Genomic DNA, 24,463 nt, shown 5'->3' on the forward strand with positions numbered 1-24,463 from the left:
AGGCACAGCTGGCAAAGCAAATAAACGCAGTGACAAGGACTGCCTAAAATGAAATAAATTTTCAAGGAATATATCTTCAAGTGTGCAAATGACACACTTGCCACACTTGAGAGGTCAGAATTATATAATCACTTGGAACTATTTCAAAATCCTCCAGTTTCCATTTTAGTTTCTATTTCAGAATCTTTTAATGCATTGAAATCTCCCCAGTTTGAAAGTATCCTTTAAAAAGTCACTATTCTGGGAAAGCTTCATTCAAGGCAAAAGTAAAGTTGAGAATGAGACAGAAGTAGGAAACTTTGGTGGAATAACAACCTAAATCTGCACCTATTATTTGAACGTAATTAAGTATATATGTGGCCCAAAATCAAGAGATTAAATCTGGATTATTACTGTCACAATTGCTAATTGCCTCTTTCCATGGCTGTGCTAATTGCCTACGTTTGAATAGGTGGAAGACTGTACTGGCATGAAATGACGATTCCCAGGGATAATGGTACTGTGGAAGTCCTGATGTCAGCTTTTCATTCTCAAGCCAGAGCAGTGAATCCTCTCAATTCTTTACCAGTACCAGCCTATTGTTGGCTTATTGCCTGATCTGAGTTTAGGCATTGAGCAACTGCAATATAAGGATGTAGTGTATTAGTGATAAGCATCTGTCAGCCCCTCTTCCCCTCAAGCTGCAGGAAAGTTGTGTGTTTTGCCACTATAATGTTTAAGCAAATGAAAGCTGTTTCAGATTATGCCAATCTCCTTTCTGTATAGCCAGTAGAAATCCTCAACCTGTGGTATTCCAGGGATGGAGAGAAGGCAGAGATGAATCAATAGTGACTCTTTGAATCCCAGCTCAGTTTGTTCTCCGAAATAAACAATTGCTGGCACAGCTGATCTCCGTCCTATCACTATCGGCTGGGGAGGGCAACTTTTCAAAATGCAATGACTCACACCGGTCGGCAGCCTGCTTCTCCTTCGTACTCGAAAAGCCGAACATCTTAGGCTCGCCCGAGTTGCTTTTTCGCGAGTTTCTCGGTCTGCGTTTGTCCCACGAAAGCAGCGTCGATGAAACTTTTTGGGCCAATCGAAGGCGGAGAAGGGAGGCAACTCCCTTGCTCAGACTCGCCCAGTCCGGCCTCCCGATGGTGCTGTAAAGGACAGTGTCAAGTTCCCCGAAGCCTCAGTCGGAGGGAGATGGCTTCCCAGCAAGGAGAAACCGGGATCAGGCGGAGGAGGGAGGCTGATCCTGCGGCCGATCAGTCCGGCCCTTCGCGGTGGTTTACCTGGGAAGAGATCGGGCGGCGCACTGGCCAGGAAGACTCGTCACGGGAGCGCTGGCTGGTGATTGACAGGAAAGTCTATGACATCAGCCGGTTCCACAGGAGGCACCCGGGGGGCTCTCGGACTATCAGCTCGTACGCAGGGCAGGATGCCACGGTAAGGCGCGGGGCAGCTGACCAGGCGAGGACTCGGGTGGCCAGTTTCTTTCGCTCCCGTAAAGTGTCACAGGGAATACCATAGTTTACGCAATTCTAATATTTGTAGCTCTGGGCACGGCACTTAAATATCTTTTCCAAGGTTTCTGTAGTAGCTCTACTGAGTGCTAGTCAGATTTATTGATTGCTTGTTCCTTTACCGTTCAGGGTTGATTCTATTTGCCATTTTCAGTCTCTTCATTGCCAATGTCATTGTACGTGGTTATAATTAGTTTGGTCTTCTTCATATATTTAATTTCAATCCCATTTTTCACTCTGCTCCTTGACTTTCATCATGAAAACCTGCAGATTTTCTGTATATTCAGCTTCAGGGTAGGGCTATCAGCATAATACAGGCTGTTGATGTTTCTTCCTCCAATGTTAAAACCAGTTGCCCTTCATATATATTCAGCATATAAATTGAATATAAGGGTCAAGTACACAGCCTTGTACCCTTTTGCTAACCTGGAGTCAGTCTGTTTTGCCATGTTTTGCCTGTATTGTGGCTTCCTGACTTGTATGTAAGTTTCTCATGAGGACGACGAGATTCCCATTTTTCTGAACACTTTTCAAAAGTCTCACTATACTACATGAAGCAGATATTGACTTTCTTTTTGCTAGTATTTGGCTTTCTCAGTTATTTACAAAGCATTCCATTTATTCTGCTCTTTGCTCAGTTTGTGGAGCTACACTTTAACAAAATTCCAAAACAGTTGGAACAGGAGCCACAAACAGAGAGTGGGGTGGTTGTTGAAGGAATTGTTAAACTGAACTGTTGAGCCTAGAGAAGAAAAGTCTTAAGTGGGACTGAGTAAACAGGCTTAATGTGGAGGAAGCAAGTGTTGGGTGAGAATGGAACCACTGATTGAGGGAAAGATTGGTGTAGGAGACATCCCACGCCCAAAATGGGGTTGGTGGACCACATGCACCCCCTCTGTGCTCTGTTTTGGCCTTGGAAGGCCTCCTGCACCAATCTGGAAGGCAAAAAAGGGTATGAGGGCACCGTTTAAGCCCCCCAAATGCAATGCAAGCATCTCCCCCACGGACATACCCCAACCCCTGCGCATGCACACATGTGTTCCCTGCATGCACGGCAGAGACCCGAAGACCTGCTGGCCAAATAATCAATTTGTAATTTTTCAATTAATCATACACAACTTTAACAAGGAGCCAGTAGTTCAGTCATGCAATACTATTCTATCTGTCTTCCCTTTTGCCAAGAGAGAAACTGGATCTATATCACATGATTATTTGAAGATGCACATACTTATACACCTTTTCAGTCAGTTGGGAAAACCAGTATCTGGCCTCTGTTAATATGGACTGCAAGTAGGAGCTCAGAAAACAAAACACCACCCCTTCTCTCTCTCACACAAACAACAACAACCTGGATTTAGAAAATAAAAAGATAAGATATAAGTTATGTGTCCATGGGGTCGCAATGGGTTGGACATGACTTCTCAACTAATCACAAAAATTGTCATGGAGCCAGTTTGATGTAGTGATTGTGGCATCAGGCTAGATATTGGGAGATTGTGAATTCAAGTGCTGCCTTGTGCATGTACTGACTGGATGATCTTAGGCTAGTCAGTTTATTTCAACCCTAGGAAGGAAGGAATGGCAAGTCACTTCTGAAAAACCTTGCCAAGAAAAAATGTCCAACAGTCCCTGAGAATTGGACATGACTGAACAGAAGAAAAAAATAATAATTTTATTGTCATTTAAAAAATAAAACTGCACTCAATCACTATAACCCACTTTCAAAGCACATTAGCCTATTTTTACTGTTACCTTTTACTTACTTTTTAATTTTTAAAATATTTTTTGAAAAGTATTTTCAGAATACTAGTAAAATCAAATACAAATGAAACTCAGAAAAATAAAAAAGAGAAAGAATTTTTTAAAAATGGAGGTGTCTAAAGGTTGAATCATGGCAACTGGACCAAACTTTGTTAATCTGAGATATTCCGTTGGTCATCCAAGCAACTTCATCAGTCAGAGTAAAAATTACCGGTAGTTAGGCAAAGTCAGAGAGTCGTTGGAACGTATCAACTCTTGCCACATCAATTTCAGGTGTTTCTCCCTGAAATGAGTTGCAATATATATGTCAATGAAGGTTTAATTATCCAGGCCAAAAGTGACTAAAGGTTGAATTATGGAACTGGAACAAAATTTGTTAATCTGCCATGTTAATCTGAGACTTAGATAGTCAGGATTCAAATGAAATGGGTGTGGCAAGAGTTGGTACATTCCAATGATTATCTGCCTGATTTTTACTCTGACTGATGAAGATCCTTGGCTTAGCAATGAAATATCTAAGATTAACAAAGTTTGTTCCAGTTCCACCTGTCATCTATTGCTCCAGATTTTACTTGAAGCCAAAATCATTTTCTAATAATTATAGTTTAGAATTAATCATAACCCTTCAGAGCTAATTTCTGAAATATTGCAAGTGTTTCAATATCTTCGGTAAAGCACCTCCTGGGAATTATGTCTGTCATGCTTTGAATTGGAGAGAAGAAAGATAAGAATCAAATATAACCACTCAGCCTAAACATGTTTCTTCCAGGTTGACTTTAAATTGGTTCTTTATTACAATATTTTTCCCTTTTTTCTTTATGTTGTGGCTTTAGGATCCTTTTACAGCCTTTCACCTTGACAAGACCCTAGTAAGGAAGCACATGGCATCACTTTTGATTGGGGAATTGGCACCTGATCAGCCCAGCTTTGAACCCAGTAAAAATGTAAGTTTGGAGACAGAAAATTGAGGTAGTGTCTTATGGTGTTAAACTGCAAACCCTTAATTATTATTGGGTTGACTCAAAGATCACTTTTGTCATTAAAACTGATCTGCTATTAAGGTCAACAGAAGAGATTTTATAAGGTGCTCCTCAATCTTTCTGCATTGTCTCTTGGCATTTATAAAAACAGTAAAAGTCCATTTCCTTCAGCCGACTTTAAATTATGAAGTGATCTTAATATCTGCCATTTCATTCCCTTCCACTTTCCACCTCATTGCCCTGAAGCCGCACTTGATTCTTCCCAAATATATCGGAAGGATGTCTTCACTATCACTCACGCTTGGCCTCCTCTCATCTCCCTGTCTGCTTCCACTAAGCAAGCAAGACTCTAATCCACAGTGAGAGCAACATGGAGATAACCCTGTTTGCTTCTTTAGGCTCCACAGATTCAAATTGAGTCCAAACAACCCCTCCCCCCATGATGACGCTTCTGTCATCTCAACAAGACATATCCAGTTAGTGTCCAATGTAGAGTGAATGTACTCAGTTTTATCCTTTTCATCCTCCAGATGTAGAGCAACCTCATTTTATGTCCCATCAGATGATTTTTGCGTGGGTAGAACCCTCAAATAGCATTGATCATGCTTGGGAGTGTCCTGTGGTGGGACTTCAGGCCAATAGGCTTCTAATGATGTAACCTGCTGAAAGTTATTGAGTGGGCAGCTTATAAAGTGATTAAAGTAGGTAAACAGAGCCCCATTTAGTTCCATAAGTATTTAATCAGAAATAATAATTAATATTAATTCACAATATTAATTACCTATTTTAAAAATGTAATAAAATACTACATTTAAGTAAACATTAATGAAATTGATATATAGTACAAATATATTCTATAAATGAATGTAAGGTGCCAATAGTTTACAATAAATATAGAAATAAAAATAGTACTGAATAACACAACAGTCAGTGGTTAGTTTAAACTAGTAATTCTTCAACCATAGATTAGTATGTACATTACCAAACTATACCAAGCTATACCATGAAATCATATATCTCTCCCTCCCTCCCCCCTCTTTCTGTTTCCCCATTAGTGCTTTTTGCCAAGATTATTAAATTCAGATGGCATTGATTTCTAGCGTCCCAAACATGAGCTCTAAGTTGTCTAGCAGTCACTAAGTAGAAAAATAGTTTATTTATGCAACCATTTTTCATTTGTTTTCTTCCACTTTTAATGTTTTTGAAAGAGTATTAAAAGTTTGGAAGGAAAAGGATATTTGGAGGCCAATTCCACCAAGAGTTCTTGATGTTAACTGTTGATGCCACTGGCTAGCTATGTTGTATCCATAAAGTGAAAACTCCTGCAAATTTTCTGAATTTTTCCCCATAGCAATTATTAATAGAAGATTTTCGGGAATTGCTGTCCACTGTTAAAAAGATGGGACTCTTCAAGCCAAACCTATTGTTCTTTTTCCTGATGCTTCTGCATATTTTACTACTGGATGCTGCTGGCTGGTTTGTTTTGTGGTATTTTGGACTATCTATGACATCTTTTCTTATTGCCACAGTGTTGATGACCTTTGCTCAGGTAATATTCTTGCCTTTATTTTTAGGTAAAATTGCATTTTCCGCTAGTTTGGCTTCCTACAGCAGAGTGTCTTTCAACCAAATTAAAATAATTTCTTTATAAAGAAAATAACACATATTCAATTGTCATGCGCCTTCAGAAGGTTGCATTCAATTACTTGGAGGAATAAGGGTTGAAGGAGACTAAGCAATTCAGTTAGATAAAAAGCTGCTTCTGCTTTGCCCAACAGATGATTCTGTAGAAAGGAAGAGACTTGGCAGCCATTTATCTTAGAAGACCTGCAAGGTCCTTTTAAATTCTATGTTCTATGATGCCATGTCATCTTATATCTCAACCCTCCCATTCTGAAGGACAGTAAGAATCTTTATTTTATCTATCCCAGCAGTTCTTGCATAGCTATTACCATTGGATATAAGTTGTAGGAGTGACACAAAAGGTAGTCCTTCTGTGGCGAATCACCCTTTTCTTTTAGTCTCAAGCAGGCTGGCTACAACATGATTTGGGACATCTTTCAGTCTTCAGTAATCCAAAATGGAACCACCATTTTCATGAATTTGTAATGTGCCATTTAAAGGTAAGTAAGGTATATTATTCTTAGAATGTTCTGCGGAATTGAAGGGAAAGAATATGGAATATTACAAATATACATGAAAAAATAAATATCAAATGTGTTGTGTTATTTATAAAAGAGGTGCCACATGGGCTTCTCATTTTCGCATTCCCTCTCAAAGAACACAGAGAGTTTTCTTATGTTAAATCATACCACTTGTTTGTCTATCATTATTAACTGCAGACCAAGAGTGGAATTTCACTTATAATAAACAAGATGAATGCGCAAATTAACCAAAAGCCAATCCCAATTTAAGATCCGAAGGTGGCAAGACTTGATTCATATAGGAGATCTGAGATCAAGATCATGTTAAATAAATTCTAGAAAGTTGTGTTTTTGACTCGAATGGGAAAGCATCAAAATGTCTATAACCGTTTCATTTGGGGTACAGAATAAAATGAAAATAACATAGTAGATACCTTTGAGGGTATCAACACCAGGCACGAGATCCTCTTACCTCTGCTACTGGTTTTGAACTGGGAGTGTGCGCTTGTGCGCGGCATGTCTGCATATGTGGAGAACCTCTGTGCATGCGCAGAGTGTCTGTGATGATGTCTGGGCAGGTGGACGGAGCCTCCTGCTACTGCTTCGCCCAAATGGGGGCAAACTAGCAGAATGCCATCTCTGATCAACACTGCAAAGTTTGGATGAGTACGTAGAATGAAAGAGTTCTATAGAATTCTGATATAAATGTTGAAATAGTCCTCTTCTACTGTTTTAAGGCAGCAATAATAAGAATGAAAAAAGAGTAGCACCGTCTCTTAGTTGTCCAACAAAGAGTCTATAGAGCAGTCATAGTGAAGTAAAACAGAAAACATTCCAATCAAATTTAACTAGAAAAAGCAGGTTGTGTGCTATTGTGACTACTTTTTTTAAAGACTGAAGAATGTTTCTATATGAGAAAGAGAGGCAGAGTTGGGGGAGGCAGAGTCAAGAGAGGAATCATCCTGAAGTTATGTCTCCACAAGCAGTCCAAGTCCAGCTGTCCTTGAATTCCATTAACTCTTGTCCAGTGCCAATTTAGTGTGGACCATAGGGTCAATATGGCATGGAAAAAACAGTGCTTTAAAAGTAGACATTCCTTTCCGTAAGTTTATAACTAATGTAATTGTTTTCAGAGGTACCAGAGTTTTGTATATTTGGATCCTAATACTGTCCATCCAACCAAAAGTGCTGTATAGGTATATTCCAAGGCTGCCTAATTTGGAAAATTTACTCTAATTATTAGCTTTCAGTATTTAAAACATTTTGATGTATACAGTAGTGATCTCTGAAGAAACACCCCTCAAACAATTTTATTTATATTACATGTTGTATCCTTTGGTGTACATACATACATACATACATACATACATACATACATACATACATGTCAAATATTTAATGGTTTCAGTGCAAATATGGAATTGATATTTAGTGATGGGTAACCCAATTTTTACCCATTATAATCAAATCTGATTTGGACAATAGAATATCTGTTATTTTGCATCAGTACTAAAGCAACAGTATGAGGTTTCGAAATAAACAAAAGAATGTGGGCATTTGTATTCAACTGAGTTATGTAGTACTCCATAGATATTTCTCTGTTGTCTAATAACACAAACCAAAAATCATTAAATATCAGTAATTACATTGATTATTAAATATTGATTGAAGTTAATTAATGCTGACTTTAAAAAGCAAGGGTGAAACTGGACATCCATGTCTAGTTTCTCTAAATTATGGAAAAGTGGGAGAAAATGTCATTAAATTTTACTTTAATAGTAAATATAATATTCTTAATCCATTTTATGAATTCCAAGGGATTTTCAAATCTATTTAACACTAGCTGATAACCCGGAGTTCCCTGGGTATTTATTTACAACCAATACCCCTTACAAGAGGAAGCCCCCTTATGGAGTACTGTGAAGTTGTTACCATGGCAACTGCACTGTGCTGTACAGTAGATGCCATTTTAAGGCACAACAGACTGTATCTTAACAGAACTTGAATCCGAAATGCACACTACCACTTTCAAAAGTACTGTGATTTGACACTATAGATATAATTCATTCCTTTTCATTTTAGCAGCTCAGGCGTTCCAGAGTGTCCCTTCGGGGAGAGGGGGTGGTCTAGAAATCAAATCAAATCAAATAAATAAATAAGAGTGATGCTGGAATACACACACAGAAACACACACACACACACTGAGGGGGTGTTGGGGTGTCTTACTTTCCAGACAGAAAGTCATCTGTATATTAAGTTTGGTTGAAATTGCTAAAGGCATTCCAGAGTTATGCTGGAACATACACACACAGCCATAAAGGTAGACAGACAGACAGACAGACAGACAGACAGACAGACAGACACATAATGAACATGAATTGCTTGTGTATTTTATCAAAAGCTTTTCAACATCTAATAATGAGATTACAAGTTGACCTTTATTTTAAGTCTATTATATCTACAGTAAATCCTATATCATCTAATGCATGCCTAGTTTTTTATCCTGCTTGAACATTCTTAATAACAAATGGTATCATTTTGCTATAATCTATTTCCTAGCACTGCTATTAAAATCTTTGTATCAACATTATCAGTGAAATTAGATGAGCATATCAGGTGTTATTTTCACCTGCTTTTGTCTAATTAAATGCCAGTGATAAAATTCCCTGATCAATAAGCCTGATTAAATGCCAGTGACAAAGGAAGGAAAATACTGGACCCAAAGCTAATAGGGACTATACTACAGGTGAATTGAAGAAAAATTAAGAATAAAATGGTATGGAAGCAAGAAAAAGCAAGACTCATTAAAAGAGAGACAGAGCAGAATAGATGTAGGTCTCTATTTTGTTTTCTGTTTCTCCCCACAGGTGAATCTCTCTAAATACATAAATAGCAGAACAGCACCTCTTCCAGTGCTTTGACAGGCAGGGTTTTGAAAGGTGATAAAACTCATTTGCCACCTACTCATGTTAATATCAGGGAACTTATTACAGTACTCAAAATTCCTCCCAGTTTTGTCCACATATGCAATGAATGCTTGAGATTCTTCAAAGCTAGAAAGTGCACTTAATCTTCAAACTGTTTTGAACCTCTCCAAGATAATTCAAAGTCAGCTGATTCAGCATCTCAAACTTATTTGAAAATCCAATTCAAAGGTTCAATGGAATCTCCCCTGTATTACCTCTTCAAAGCAGAGCACTAAAGAGTCAAGCAATCTTTTACAAGAGCCTGAATGCTTTCTTTCCCTCTTCCTCTACAGGGGCTTTCAGCTAATTGGTGGTCTTTGCACCATTCCCAGCATCATGCTAAACCCAACTGTTTCGAGAAGGACCCAGATGTTTCATTTCATCCCTTTATTTTGTCATTAGGGGAAACTCTTTCTTTGGAGGTAAGAAGCAACTGCTTAGATGACAACAGATTTTACTGAACCCTGGCCATTCTCCTTTCAGATCAGCATTCAGAACAGCAACTGTTAAGCCATTTCATTGTCAATTTGTTAGAGTTGAACACAGTCTACTGGGTTTATTATTTATATTTATTAGCAGCGTTTGATAAGACAGATCTCACTGAGATAGTAGATTAGTAGGGTTGGACAAAATGTTCACCCAAGGTGGCCATAACAAAAGTGTATTTCTCTATATGGACCAAAGGTGGTATCCAGCAAGTTCTGACAGGTTCTGGAGAACTGGTAGCAGAAGTTTTAGAGTGGGGAGGGAATGGGGATTTTGCAGTATCCTTTCCCCTGCCATGCCCACAAAGCCATATCCACAGAACTGGTAGTAAAAAAGTTTGAATCCCACCACTGATAATGGACCCCTGCTTTCTAAGGCTGGGTGGCATTGTCCAAGGAGAGACTAGAACTCACAATCTTGCAGTTTCTAGCCTGATGCCTTAAAACTGGTTCTCCTATGGTAGCTTATAGCTATAGTTGAATATTATGAACTGGATTATTGAGGGAATTATCTCACGGGATTGACTGAACAATCATGTACAAAAGGATTCTGAGGAAAGCAGCAAGTTTTTATGGCCATGTGAGCGCAATCCCAAGAAGGTGAGTTAGGGAAGCAAAGTAGCAGATTGTCTTCCTGTCCAAAAATCCTGGCAGCTCGGATAGGAATAGGATAGATTAAAAGATGGAGGGTGGTATGGAGCTTAAGCATCTCTTTGTTTGTTCCCTTTTGCTCTTTCTCTGGTTAATGTTATGGATTGGATTTACTATTGTGTGAATTATCTCAGTGACTTGTTTGGGATATTTATTTTGGTGGCTATAGGATGGTGTGGCTGAAGAGCTGATATTGGGACAATGGAACACTTTGAACCCATCAGATCCACGTCCATCAGTAATGCTTTCCTTTGGGGCCTTCTACTAATGGAAAGATTAGTAAAAGTTTATCTAGTGTTTCTGCTACCAAAAGGGACAGCTTCCTTTCCTGACTAAGAAATCTAAGTTTGTTCTTTCTGTATTTCTATTGCAGGGCTTAATTTTACAAGCTATCTCGCTCTGCCATGTGTTTCTGCACCTGGAATATTTCAAAATAAAGACTGCAATCTATTCTAACTACCACAATTACAATTTATTATTGTGACAGCTATGTACATCTCACTTTTTTTTTTTGCTTTTTTCCTGCCTGAGAATTTATTTCACAGAGCAGATGAAAAGGATGTAATATAAATGGAGCCTTAAGTTATAATTACCTATTGAAAGTTATTTGCTTTTTTCATGCCTTTCTTTTACAGTTGGGTTTGCAGAAAAAGAAATACATGCCTTATAACTATCAGCACAAGTATTTTTTCTTCAGTGAGTATCTTTTCTCCCCCTACCTCCTGTTAAACTCCAAATGAACTTTTTCTTCTGTCAAAAAAACCATTTTCACATCATCTTTGGACTCTTATCTTTTCAACCATGAGCTCATGGGCAGATTATATATATGCATTCTACATAATCCCCAGCACAGTTTAGATTAATGACAACTCTTATTAAGATAAATGATCATGATAACATAAAGAGGAGGAGGGAAGAAGAAGAGCAGTAGTAGCAACTACAGAACATTGCAGAGAATGAGGAGGAAATCTTTCCTTTCTGAGAACACACAGATTCCCATGAGTTTAATATACATATTTAAGGTGGAGGGAGGCATCCTGATTCTCAGTCCATACCTTCAGAAACAGACTATGCCTAAACAGTGCAAAGAGAGACACGACAAGCTGGAGAGGGTATTGCACTTTCTCATGCAACTGCTCAATTATTTGATGCTCTATAGACACAACTGAGGAGCATCCATAAATCAAATTACAGTGGAAGAAAATTGCCATGGAAGAGAGAGAGGAACATAATGGAGAATATAGTCCAACCTCTTCACCAGCAGTTGTTTTTCTTTTTGAAACTGCTTTATTCATAAGATCATAAATGGTGCCTGCTGGATCTAACCCTTGGCCCATCAAGTTCAGCAGTCCATTCTCACAATAACCAACCAAGGATATCCACTGGTCTTCCTTCAGATGTCCTTCAGAAGCTACCACACTGCCATCCAAGGTAATAACCATTGAATCTCATGAACTCCATGACTTGGTCCTTCCTTTATTGAAGCCAGTCAAGCTGGTGGGCACCAACACTAGCTCCTTACAGCAGTTCAGAGGGAACCTCTATCATAAGTTTTTTTAAAAAAAACCTCTCTCCAATTAGATTAAGTGTTGAGTCTGAGTCTCAAGAACTAGTAATGTGTTGGAGTCTGAAGAAGTTAAAAAAAACCTTCCTATAAGGGTTAGGGAGATATTTTATTTTGAAAAAAACCCAAGATATAAAAGCAAAATGTGTAACTTACAAGTGTAAGTATGTCTTCTATTGCCTCTACTTTGTATTTTATTCTATTACTATTTCTATATTGTTATATTAATTACAATTATTATAATGATTACAATTAATATATTCTATTACAATATCATATTCTGTGGTACTATTATATAATAATGTTTTCTTCTTACAAACACTGTTCTCCCTTAATTCCTGTCTCTGGAATATCTTGTCCTTTTCTTCTCTGCCATTGGCCAACAAATAAAGTATTTGCAACTTTCCTTGTTGTGCCTCTATGCTTCTTTTCCTCTGGACTATTAATCCCTCCCCTCTTTTGAAGGGAAAATGCCTTTTATTCAGTTGATTCCAATAGAAGATAATATTTGTAGCTGGGGTGGAACTGTGGGGTCCTTGGTGCTCCTTGCAGATGTTTCATTACCCAATTAGGTAACATCATCGGTGCAAGAAAGTAGTGGGGTTTGCTCTCTTTATATATACTAGTAGCTTGCCCTGTCTCTAGTTTTTATATTGTTACAAATCACCCAGAGTTGTATTTTACGAGATGGGCAGTTTTACAAGATGTCTCTTATGAATGAATATATAAACACTTGAAAGCTGGTCTCATTGGATTTACCAGGGCTTTCCTCTAAATAAATCTGAATAGAGTAAGATAACATTGTCCACTTATCAGAAGGAATTACAGAGCTTCCTTTAGCTCATTCAAGTGTATTTTAGTCAATTGGTTCTAATGGAGCCAGCACAAATAGTTTGAGTGGCACAATTCAGGCCGTCTCTGCCACATACAAGTTTTGGAGTTGATTTATTTTTGATGATGAGATTCTCAAGTACAATTATAATTGTTAAATAAAATGGTAAATACAGAACATTTGAGGAATGTGGTTGTTGCTTCTTTTATGTATAGAAAGGACAGTTAATGGTTATATGCATCTTGTTTCGTTCTGCAGCATTGCCACTGATTATAGCGCCTGCTTTTCAAGTTTACTCATTGTACTTTATCTTCCAACGCAAGCTCTGGAGGGTGAGTACACAAATAATCCATACCAAATATTAAATAATACAATACTGAGACACCCTTCCCCCCATGGTATGTTTCTAGGTTTAGAATTTTATTTCTTTAAGAGGATTTGAAAAGACTAAACCATTTTAGGAGCTTATAGAAATTTGCATGGGGCTATTGTTAATGGGAAAGTCAATGTCACCCAATTCCAAAATGCTTCCAGATGAACTATTGCTGGCTATCAAAAGGCCTTTTATGAAGAAGGCATTCAATTTTTTCCTGGGAAAACAAACATACAGAAGGCATGTTGGGGAAACTTTAGAGGCAACTGGATAATGATTGAACTAAGAATGTACAAGAATTACAATCTAGTTTTCTCAAGTAGTGATTATGAGGGCTTTGATTAAAAAAATATTTATGGTGGCTTGAATACAACTATAAAGTTATGGTTCATCTTTTAAAGAAAAATATCTAGAGGGATTAGAAATAGGTTTGGACTTATTTTTTTGTAATATAGAAGATGGGAGACAAGACTTTTCCAGCCTTGCTTAAAATGGGAATTTGCCATATACTATTGTCAAGTGCTCTAATTAAAAATGTCTGAAATTTTATGAGTTAATCAAAGCTAATAAAATCTCTACATTCTCACCTGATATCACATAAACATGTCAGTTATTGAAAATAATGTTTTTATGAACTCAAAGAGGTCCACATGCACAGCAACACTGGTGCTTAAAACACACCTGGTCTCTTGTATTGATAATCACTACATAAAAAGTTTGTCTTCCCTGATTAACTAAAAAAAACCCTAATAACAACATGCAAAGAAACTTCTCTCCATCTCTATCACTTTCTGGAATGATGTGACCTCAAAATATTGTACTTTAAAGAAAACCAAGCATATGCAATCTTGTCTAGTGAATTTTTCTATGGCTCTTTTCAGTCAGGTAAATCTGTCAATCCATTAAAAGAGAACCCAGGGTAGAACTGGTTCTGTCAAAATGGGCAGTAACAGACCAGAGTTTCCAGAAGATATACATCTGGATCTCATTAAGATGCCATGTAGGGTGTCTGCTTGGGGCAAGGAAAGATGCTATTCTAATCTCCATTCCTTCTCTTTTCTTCTACAGGAAATGGCATGGTCTTTGGCATATTTTATCCGATTCTTTATTGCCTTCAACCCCATATTGGGATTCAAGGGTCTTTTGGGATACCTCCTTCTTTTGAAGTACTGTTCATCATATGTACTATTTTCTTTGGTTTCACTATCCCTTCCCAGACCCTGACTATTCTCTAGATCTAGATTCTCTAGATCAGCGATGGTGAACCTTTTTTGGCTCAAGTGCCATTAGTGGGTGGGGTGGGGAAACGTAGGGGCGTTGTGCGCGGGTGTGCCTCACCCATAATGCAACATGCGACCCCCCCAATGTGCATGCGCGCAGGTGAGGTGCTCCCCTCACTTCCGGTTTGCACATAGGGTGGTTTTCAGTCCTCTAGAGGCTTCTTGAAAGTCCCTGAAGCCTCCGCAGGGCTTAAACTGACCCTAGGAGAAAACCGGAAGTCCGTTCCTGAACTTCCTATTTGCCCATAGGGCCTGTTTTTTGTACTTCAGAGGGAAGCTCCTGAAGCCTCTGGAGGGCGTCTGAGGGGTAGGACGGAGAGGCTCTTTTCGCCCTCCCCAGGCTTCTATAAAGCGTCTGGAGCCTGGGGAGGGCAAAAAATGGCTTTAAAAAAGGCTGAACTCAGCTGGCCAGCATGCGCAAGCACACTGTCCAGCTGACAGGGCAACGCCTCCCATACCCTGACAAATGGCTCCGCCTGCCATCTGTGGCACACATGCCATAGTTCTGCCATCCTGGCTCTAGATTATCCTTCTCCTAAATTCCATATGTGTGGGCTTCAATTCTACCACTGCCATTATAATAGCTATCTGGGATAAAGCCAAGCCACTCTGTAGTCTCCATTTGGGATCAGTTTCCATGGTATCTGGTCAACCTTCCAAATTTGTCCACTAACTCAGAAAGATTGGGGGTCCTGGTCTTTGGTTTGAATCTGACTCATTGTCACTGGAGGAGTGTTAGAAATGTATTGATTTCCATAGAAAGTCATCATTAGGTCTAGTAAATGACTTGCATTCTAAGCCTAACAAACAAACGAATAAATTTGTCCCACTATTCTACTTAAAGGCTTGTTTGTGTAGATATAGTTTCATTTTGCCTAATTTGCCTGACTTTGCCTCATTTCTTTCTCTCAGTGTTCTTGAAAGTATTATATTTACATGGATAACACAGACGAATCATCTTCCTATGCCCATCAATCATGATAAAAACATGGATTGGTTCTCTACACAGGTAAGAGAGATCTGAGAGATAAAATTTATGGCTGAATATGATTAAAATTTAGCTTGTCTGCGTAATTTCATTATATGACTATAATTTAATTATTGCACTCTACTCTGTTTATATTTTAAATTGTGGTTTATTTTAATCTCATTTGAAACTGTAGTTTTTTTCTCTGGAACTTAGTTCTTTGATATGGCCCAAGTGCTAATCAATAAAGATTGATTGATTGACAATAATTCACAGATCCATAATAATCAATTATAATTTGCACATGTGAAAACTGAATTCTTTTTTGGAAGTTATTTTTATCTTTTTTTAATTCTTTTACCGTGCTTTTCCTATCATAGAAAAGTTTGAAGTGTGTTTAGAAATGCTATGCCTTTTCTTATAGATTATGATTGACCTTGCTTTTGTTTGGACTTTATAAAAATGGAAATGAGATGAGTAGAACAAATATTCTTTGGGCTCATTTTAAGATAATAGTAGTAACTGAAAGAGAAACTGGCCAGTGCAGGAAAATTTTCCATTCCCAGCATCTGGTTTTCATCCAGATCAGGATATTCTCCCCTCCGGCCAAGTTTTATTTATTTTATTTATTCAATCCAATTTTTATTAAATAGTGGGTTGTCTGGGTGCAATCACATTTAAACAATCATAATATTCATCTTTGCTGTCACATTTATCTCCACTATTACCACATAATAGTAATATTGTAATAACATAGTGATACAATAACAGTAATACTTGGCATTATGTACTTTAACAACTCTTCTCTTTAATACTTCATCTTTTAATATCTCTTCTTTTCTAACTTCTGTCTCTCTTATCTAGCAGTTAATAACACATAAGATTAAGTATATCCTATGTCAGAAAAGAAAAAAAGGAAATAAAAAGAAAAAAGAAAATAGAGGGAGATATAGGGAAGAGTAACTCAAAAATAACAACAGAGAAGAAAATCATCCCTTCATCACTTCATTGCCCGCTTCAACTTTATAATTGCTATGCCTTAAAGAAAAGAAAGGAAAAGGCAAGGCAAGTCCAAACAGGCAATAAAGAGAAGGAAAAAAATAATCCCACCATTATCTTTTGCCCACCTCGATAATTTAATTGTTATGTTTTTTTTTGGGGGGGGGCTGCCTCCCATATTCCTCCCTTACATCTCTAATTTTATCTATATCTACTTCTTGGATGTTTGGTCTAAATATTCCTGCCATCTCCACCCTTTTCCATTGCCTAACTTCTAATCTTTCTATCCCAGCCATTTTCTTCCTTTCAATCATTTCATTCAACTTTCCTAATATATTTCTCCCCTGTTTTAATTCATCCACCACTTTTATTTTTATTATTATCTCCTCTTTATTGCCCCCCTTTTTCATTTCTTTTATTGGCTTTTCCCTTTCTTTTGTTAGCTCCTCATTTTTCTTGGGCAACTTGATCTTCGCTCATTAACCCTTGTATGGAATTTTCCATTTTTCCCATAGTCTCCTTAAAACTTTTCTGCATCATGTCCATTACATTTTGAAAAGTACACCCACCTCCTTTAAAATTCCACTCATTTTGTATGAATCTACAGCAGCGGTTCTCAACCTGTGGGTTGCGACCTCTTTGGGGGTTGAACAACCTTTTTACAGGGGTCGCTGAGGAGCCTCCCGCAGAGCCGCTGGCGAGAAGCTGGCCCAAAGGGAAGGAGCAACCTGTGGGTTGCGACCCCTTTGGGGGTCGACCAACCTTTTCACAGTGGGTGCCAAGGAGCCTCCCGCGGAGAAGCTGGTGAGAACCTGGCCCAATAGGAAGGAGCGGCTTGGGTTCCCTACATGGCGGAATTAGATTTGCCAGAAAACTGACCGGCTTTCCAGCATGCCAGTCTGGCCAGCCTCCCATGCAGAGAGTCTGGTGAGAAGCTGACCCAAAAGGAAGGAGCAACCTGTGGGTTGCGACCGCTTTGGAAATTGACCAACCTTTTCACAGTGATTGCAGAGAAGCCTCCCATGGAGAAGCTAGCGAGAAGCCGTCCCGAAAGGAAGGAGTGGCTTGGGTTCCCCGCATGGCAGAATTAGATTTGCCAGAAGACTGATGGGCTTCCTAGCAAGCCAGTCTGGCCGGCTTCCCATGCAGGTGTTTTTCAGTGACTGTTCCAGCCTAGGAGCTCCTACAGGGCACATGCCTTCGCCGGGGTTGAACTGCATGAAAGGGGGAGGGTTGGGCAGTGAGAAGGGCAATGGCTCTAGGAGAGGCAGAGGCAGCAGCCGAGTCTCCACCTGACATTGCTTTCCCCCGCTCTCTCCAGCACAGGCCTGGCTCCACTGAGCCGGCTCTACTTAGTTCCACTGTGATCCCAGGGGGAGATTGTTAGCTGCTCATCTCTTGTGTGCGCGCACAAGCAGAATACCCTCCTGGGCCAGGATCAAGGCGGAGCGGGGAATAATTCTCCTCCCACTGTCGTCATTGCACAATGAGGTGAGTAACTGGGTATGCAGGTCAGGGGAGCCACGCTGCGCAGAAGACTCCTCAGCAACAGACTCAGGTCGGTGCAAGCCGCTGTCCCCTTCATGTTGGCTCAGGAAGGAGGGGAATGGGAGATGACTTCCGGTCCTTGTAGGCAACGGATGTGTTGTCTGCCGCTTGTCTCCCCGGCCAGCTCCGTAAGGAGCACAGGGGGCCCTGAAGGGGTTTCCCTTGCTGAAGCCCCCCAAAAGGTGGCAGCCAGCGGGGGTGCTTTTCAGCCTTGCCTAGGGGCCGGGGAGCGAAGGGGGGTGAGGGACAGCACTGCGCTGCCCGCCTCTTTGCCGAATGGACCCGGAGGGGAAAATGTAATTGGAGAAGTGCAGCAGGATCCTGGTGTTGGGGGAATCCATCCTGAACTCTCTGATCGATCAAAGGGAAAGCAGCAGACTCCTGTAAGTTTTGTGCTCATCCTATTTGAGTGGAGATTCGAGGGGGGTGTTTCTCTTTTCTAACCCCCCCCTTGGAATAAGCGGCATTTGAACGATCTCCCTTAAAAGAGAGACAACAAAGGCTGAGCTGTCACTTGAGCTAGCCAATGGTTAAAGATCTTTATCATGATTGCCAGGAATGACTGTGGAGCCTTTTCCCTTTAAAAACCTGGATGGAGCTTTCTGCTTTCTTTCTCCCAGTGGAAAGAGGAGCTAAGATGGCCCCCCCTTCTTTGTTTGTTTAATCATAAATGAAGTCTGCCCTTCGAAACCACCCTCAGCCTTACTACGCTCCCGGAGGGAAACCGAGACCCCCTCCCGAAATGTGGTTCTACTGAACTTTGCTTATTAGATACTTTACATCTGGTTTGCTTCGTGCCTTGGAACTGTGAACTGTGAACAGCCGCTTTCGGCTTTGTTTTGTACTTTGGAGACCGGCACAGCTGCGCAATCCTCAGACGCCATTTTCTTGGAAAAAGATTGACATCTCTGAACTTTAAATAAATGGGGCCAAAAAAGCCACCGACGGGCAAGTCACTCTCAGCCCCCACATCTGCCTCTTCAAGTCCCAGTATGCAACAGACAAAGATTACATCATTGTTACAGCGGGAGGGGACTGGAGAGGGACCAAAAGAACTATCTGTTACTCAAATGTTTCAAGAACTGATGAGGGGACAGAATGATTTGAAAAAAGAAATGACAGAGCTCAGAGAAGAACTCAGAGATGTTAAACACCATATTGCAGAGAATAAACAAAAGATTTTGGTGTTAGAGGAGGAAGCGGCTGGACTGGGGGAAGAGATTAAAACAATGGAAGGGAAATGTAGACTTGGAAAACTTTTTTTGCAAAAATAGAATTTGAAAGAATGTCCTTTTTTCTTAGATTCCAGAACCTACCAGAGACAGAAAATGAAGACCTTAAGGATATTATGAGTTCAATATTAGCAGACTATATTAAGAAAGACAAAAATCAATTGTGGTGGGATATGGATCTAGTCTATAGAATAAATTCAGCATATGCTAGAAGCCATAACGTTCCAAGGGAGGTACATGTTAAATTTCTCAGGAGGACCACAAGGGATGAGGTACTTGGGATCCAAAGGGAGAGACCATTGAAGTATAAAGATGAAGAAATCACCATTCTTAAGCAGATTCCAAAAAAGATAAGAGAGAGAAGGAGGAAGTATTTCCCTTTAGCAAAGAAATTATATAATAAAGGAGTCTGGTCTAAAGGGTTACTGCCAGAAGGAATGTTGATCTTCTGGGAGGGAAATAGGATTAAAATCAATACAGTACAGGAGGCAGAAGCCTTTATTAAAAAAAATTCTCTCCTCCTAGAGGACGAACATAGTGAGGGTGGTGGCAGGAGCAGCATGGTGCAGGACAAGAAGGGGGGGGGCTGAAGGCTCCTCTGGGGACAGGGAGGAAGAAGCAATATCGAAAAGGCTCAGATCGCAAAAATAAAAATATTTGAAATAAATAGCAATTGGTGATACCCTAGAAGTGACAAAGGAAAATGAATGAACACATGGTTAACATTACAGAGTAAGATCTTGTTTTCTGCTTATCTTTGTATTTTGTTTTTAAGATTGTAAAAACTGTGAGTGCTGGATGGGTTACGAACATCGGTGTGGGAGCTGCCAAAAATTTTTCTATACCTATTTACCCTTCCCCATATATGTGTAAAAACCAATAAATTTTTTTTGGGGAAAAAAAGGAAGGAGGGGAATGGAGAGCAGCAGCAGCAGCTGGTGGGTGCAGGGAGGGAAGAGATCCAGTTCTCCTGCACTGCAGAGGGCTCTCCTGACGCACGGCTCTGGAACTCTTCCCTCTCTGCATCCAGAGACAGCTGCTCCAGCTCTTTCCTGAGCCAACATGAAGGGGACCGTGGATGGTGGTGACCCGTAGTCTGGCGCTAAGGAGTCTAAAAATAAGATTATTTATAATTTTGGATAATGTATTATATTGTCAAATGCAAAAAAAAAATCAATATATATATCCTATTGCTGTTGAATACTTCCTTTATCTTTTAAGCAATTTCTATTATTCCCCAATTCCAGTTGCTCAATTATACAGCTACTAGTGTCTATATCCAATCAAAGAGCTACAGTGTTTACAGCTTACACTATTTCCACTCTCTTTCTCTTAATTTTTTCGGTAAACAAATTCCAGGTGCAGGCAATTTATCTAATTCTTATGATAGTCTTGCAACACTGTTTCCAATATACTGTTCAGGATTAATTTCTAATCCACACTTTCTTCTCTCTACTTTTTCACACTTCCCCTTCTGGGTTTTGCTCTGGCCAGAAGATGTCGCTGTTGCACTGTTTCTCTTCTACTTCTCTTCCTTAGTTTCCTTTGTTTACACCATATTCTTTTTCAGTTCTGGAACCAAATTTTAATCCAAATAAGAGTTTATTAAATCCTTATATGGACACTCTGCTTTTCTTCTTTTGGCATTTATAGTATCCAAATAATCAAACAATATATCTTATTTTGGATCTCTTTCAGCTCTGTGCTTATCCGCCACTGTTTCAGGGGGTGGAGGCTTGACAAAACTACCCCCTTCTTTTTCAGCCCCACTGTTGATCAATCTTTTCTAGAAAGGGGCATTTCTGACAGAAGTTTTAAAAAACCACAAATTTCCTCACACAGCCACCACACTGTTCTTTTTCAATATCACTCCTGCACAAATTTTACTATCCCAGCTGCCCCACCTTCGTGACTGCCCAAAAATGGCAGTTGTCCCTGCTGTCGTTCGGGAGAACTTGCTTTGCACCCAATGAGGAAATTGTAAGTTTCTCAAGGTCAGCAAAGAGCCTTTCCTTCCTTCACTGTCCCTCCAGGATAGCTATAAGGTCTCCCATCAGCATTTACTGGTTGGATTTCATGCGGCTCAGCAGAGCCTCGCTATTTTCCAGCCGTTCTCACCATGATGTCAACTGTCCCAGGACATTCTTTTTAGAAAAGGAGGCCTGTGAGTTCAAATCATTCCAGACAACTTGGTTCAGTCTGGAATAAGAAAGGGGAAGATTTGAAAGTAACTATTGAAAAGAAATGTTTCACAAAATGAAAAATAATTATATCACTAGAATTATATTTTAATTCTCCATATTTTCAAAACTGTACTCTGGTGACTATCAGATTTGATAACAAATGAGTATTTAAACTCTACTATTAGGGTAATATAATTTAAGGTTTCCAAAACTCAATATATTTGTCTAGAAATACTAGTTATATACCAATACGTCCAAACCAACCAACATGAATATAAATATAAATCATGGACAAATATAAATATATATTGTGGATATTTGCTTGATCTTCCTTCATTCACAGCATGTCTGGACTAAAATCTACATTTCTCTCTTCTCCCAGGTTCAGTCAACGTGCAATGTGAATCAATCTTTTTTCAATGACTGGGTAACGGGGCACCTGAATCTTCAAATTGAGCACCAGTGAGTACTGATTTAGGGCAATAAGATTTTAAGCTATGAGTGAGAAACTGCTTCATAGTTTGAATAAGGCAAAAAGATAGTAAAGTATCACAACTTCTTTGCCTTCCTTTCTGCCTATAGTCTCTTCCCTACGATGCCTCGCCACAACTTTTGGAAGGTGACTCCTTTGGTGAAATCCATGTGTGCTAAACATGGTATTGAATATCAGTCAAAACCTCTCTTCACTGGCTTTGCTGACATTGTGTAGTAAGTATCAGACTATCAGGCCAGAAGAGGAGTTGGGGATCTAGGAAACATTCAACACATGCTTAGTCCTTAAGCATGTGTTCTATCACATGGATCTTTTATAAAATTATTTAGTATTAAATAATTAGTTATCAGTTAACATCAAGGCAATGGCAAACTATTTCCATATTGCTTGCATGAAAATTACACTCCCAGATGCCTCCTAAAGATAGGCAGACTCTGCCTTCTCCCTATCATCATGGAGTGACGTGCAGTCAGGTGAGGCAAGTGAGGCATAGCATGAAAAAAAAGTAAAAGTAAAAAGCTGAGCTAGTTGCTGCCTCACCGTGGATGACTCTGCTTAACCTCACTGGTGCTCTCCCTCCCCAAGTGTAGTGACTTCTTCCCCAGGCCCCCATTCATTTCTCTCTCTCTCACACACACAGCTGGATAAAACTATATAAAAATCTAGCCCAGCTTCACTGATTACAAGTTTGAAAAGGCAACGTGGCTCCACCTGCAATCAAACTACACTTGGGGAGGGAGAGCACAAGCGAGCACTGAGGAGACCACAGGAGGAGGCAGGAAGCCAGGCAAAGAGCCATGCTGTAGTACACACACTTCCCCCCAGCCTCTTTCTTTTGGAAGGCTCGGCTCCCCTCCGGCTTCTCTGCCTCTCCTCTCACCCCAGCCTGCCAGCAGGAGGTGGTGGGTGGGCTTTATTGTGTTCCAGGCATTTCCCACCCAGACAGCAGGCTGCATTTGCAATTGTGGAGGTGTTTGGGAAAGGCAGCAGGGGCAGCTTCTCCAAGACACCTGAGGACAGAACAAGAAGCAATGGGTGGAAACTAATCAAGGAGAGAAGCAACTTAGAACTGAGGAGAAACTTCCTGACAGTTAGAACAATTAATCAGTGGAACAGCTTGCCTCCAGAAGTTGTGAATGCCCCAACTCTGGAAGTCTTTAAGAAGATGTTGGATAGCAATTTGTATGGAACGGTATAGGGTTTCCTGCCTAGGCAGGGGGTTGGACTAGAAGACCTCCAAGGTCCCTTCCAACTCTCTATTGTATTGTATTGTATTGTATTGTATTGTATTGTATTGTATTGTATTGTATTGTATTGTATTGAATGGGGGGGGGATGGCAGAGGAGCTGCTTTCAAGCCACTGGAAAAGATATCCAATCCAACTTTTATGTGTGTGGGGGTTTGTTTGAGAGTGAGTGAGAGAGGGAAGTGGTAGGAGAGATAGTCCAATCCAACTTCTGTGTGTGTGTGTGTGTGTGTGTGTGTGTGTGTGTTTGAGAGAGGGGGAGGAAGGGAGAGAGGGAGGAAGGAGGGGAAGGAGAAGAAAAAGAAAAAGAAAGAAGGAGCAAAGGAGAAAAACAAATGCTGTCGCTTTAAATTGGAACTGAGCATGCCCGGCTGTGGAATTCTGGGAGTTGAAGTCCACAAGTCTAAAAATATTTGAAACTCAGCACTGTGTCAGTGCCTCACCAGTCATAAACCTCACCGCACGTTACTGTCATCATGACTATGAAATTTGAGTGCTTAGATAAAGTACTACTTAATGTAGACTTTATATAAGTCCATATAAAGCAGTGGTGAAATTCAATTTTTTTTAATACCGGTTCTGTGGGCATGGCTTGGTGGGCATGGCAGGGGAAAGATATTGCAAAATCTCCATTCCCACCCCACTCTGGGGTCAGCCAGAGACAGTACTTTCTGGTTCTCCAAACTACTCAAAATTTCCACTACCGGTTCTCCAGAACCTCCTGGATTTTATCCCTAATATAAAGCATACTGTCAAGACATGTCAAATACCTAAAAGTATAATTATCACTCAGAGAGATTTTTGTGCTACTCTTTCTGTCCTCAATTTACTGCACTTGAATTCACTTTTCTGCTTGAATCAGAGGCAGGCTTTTTCTAAGTAGGACTTAACTCTCATGGCAAGGAAGAGAAACTTACTTTCTGTTATTTTCAGTTCCTTGAAGGTTGCGGGTGAAATCTGGTTCCAAGCATATCATCTTGAACAGAAAACACAAAATCCTAAAATCTACATTCAACAAGGGAAGAAGGGTGAAGAGACAAGATAGATCTGAGATGGATCTTGAGAGGCTTCAGGCATAGAAAACCTAGAGTAATTTGTGAATGAAACAGAATGCTGGAGAGCCTTTTGGCCTCAACTCAACTTTTGTCATGTTTCCTAATGAGTATTCGCATTGCAAGCAACACCCATCCCCTTTCTTGCTTTTGGGTCTTGGATGTATCATAAATAAATAAAGTTTCTTAATACTTTTCA

At 39.8% G+C, this 24,463-nt stretch overlaps 1 protein-coding gene across 1 annotated transcript; it reads left to right on the forward strand.

The window, feature by feature from the left end:
* Positions 1-1,187: 1,187 nt before the first annotated feature.
* Positions 1,188-24,463, forward strand: LOC309382948 (acyl-CoA (8-3)-desaturase-like). Its single transcript, XM_081934938.1, has 12 exons — positions 1,188-1,431; positions 4,103-4,213; positions 5,601-5,798; positions 6,271-6,372; positions 9,653-9,781; positions 11,131-11,191; positions 13,150-13,223; positions 14,333-14,430; positions 15,457-15,553; positions 21,856-21,935; positions 22,056-22,181; positions 24,146-24,463. Exons 1-12 carry the CDS (start codon positions 1,189-1,191, stop codon positions 24,255-24,257), a joined length of 1,431 nt encoding a protein of 476 aa, XP_081791064.1. The 5' UTR covers position 1,188; the 3' UTR covers positions 24,258-24,463.

This window comes from Natrix helvetica, assembly GCF_964273705.1.
Source record: "Natrix helvetica genome assembly, chromosome: 1".
Taxonomy (NCBI): Eukaryota; Metazoa; Chordata; class Lepidosauria; order Squamata; family Natricidae; genus Natrix; species Natrix helvetica.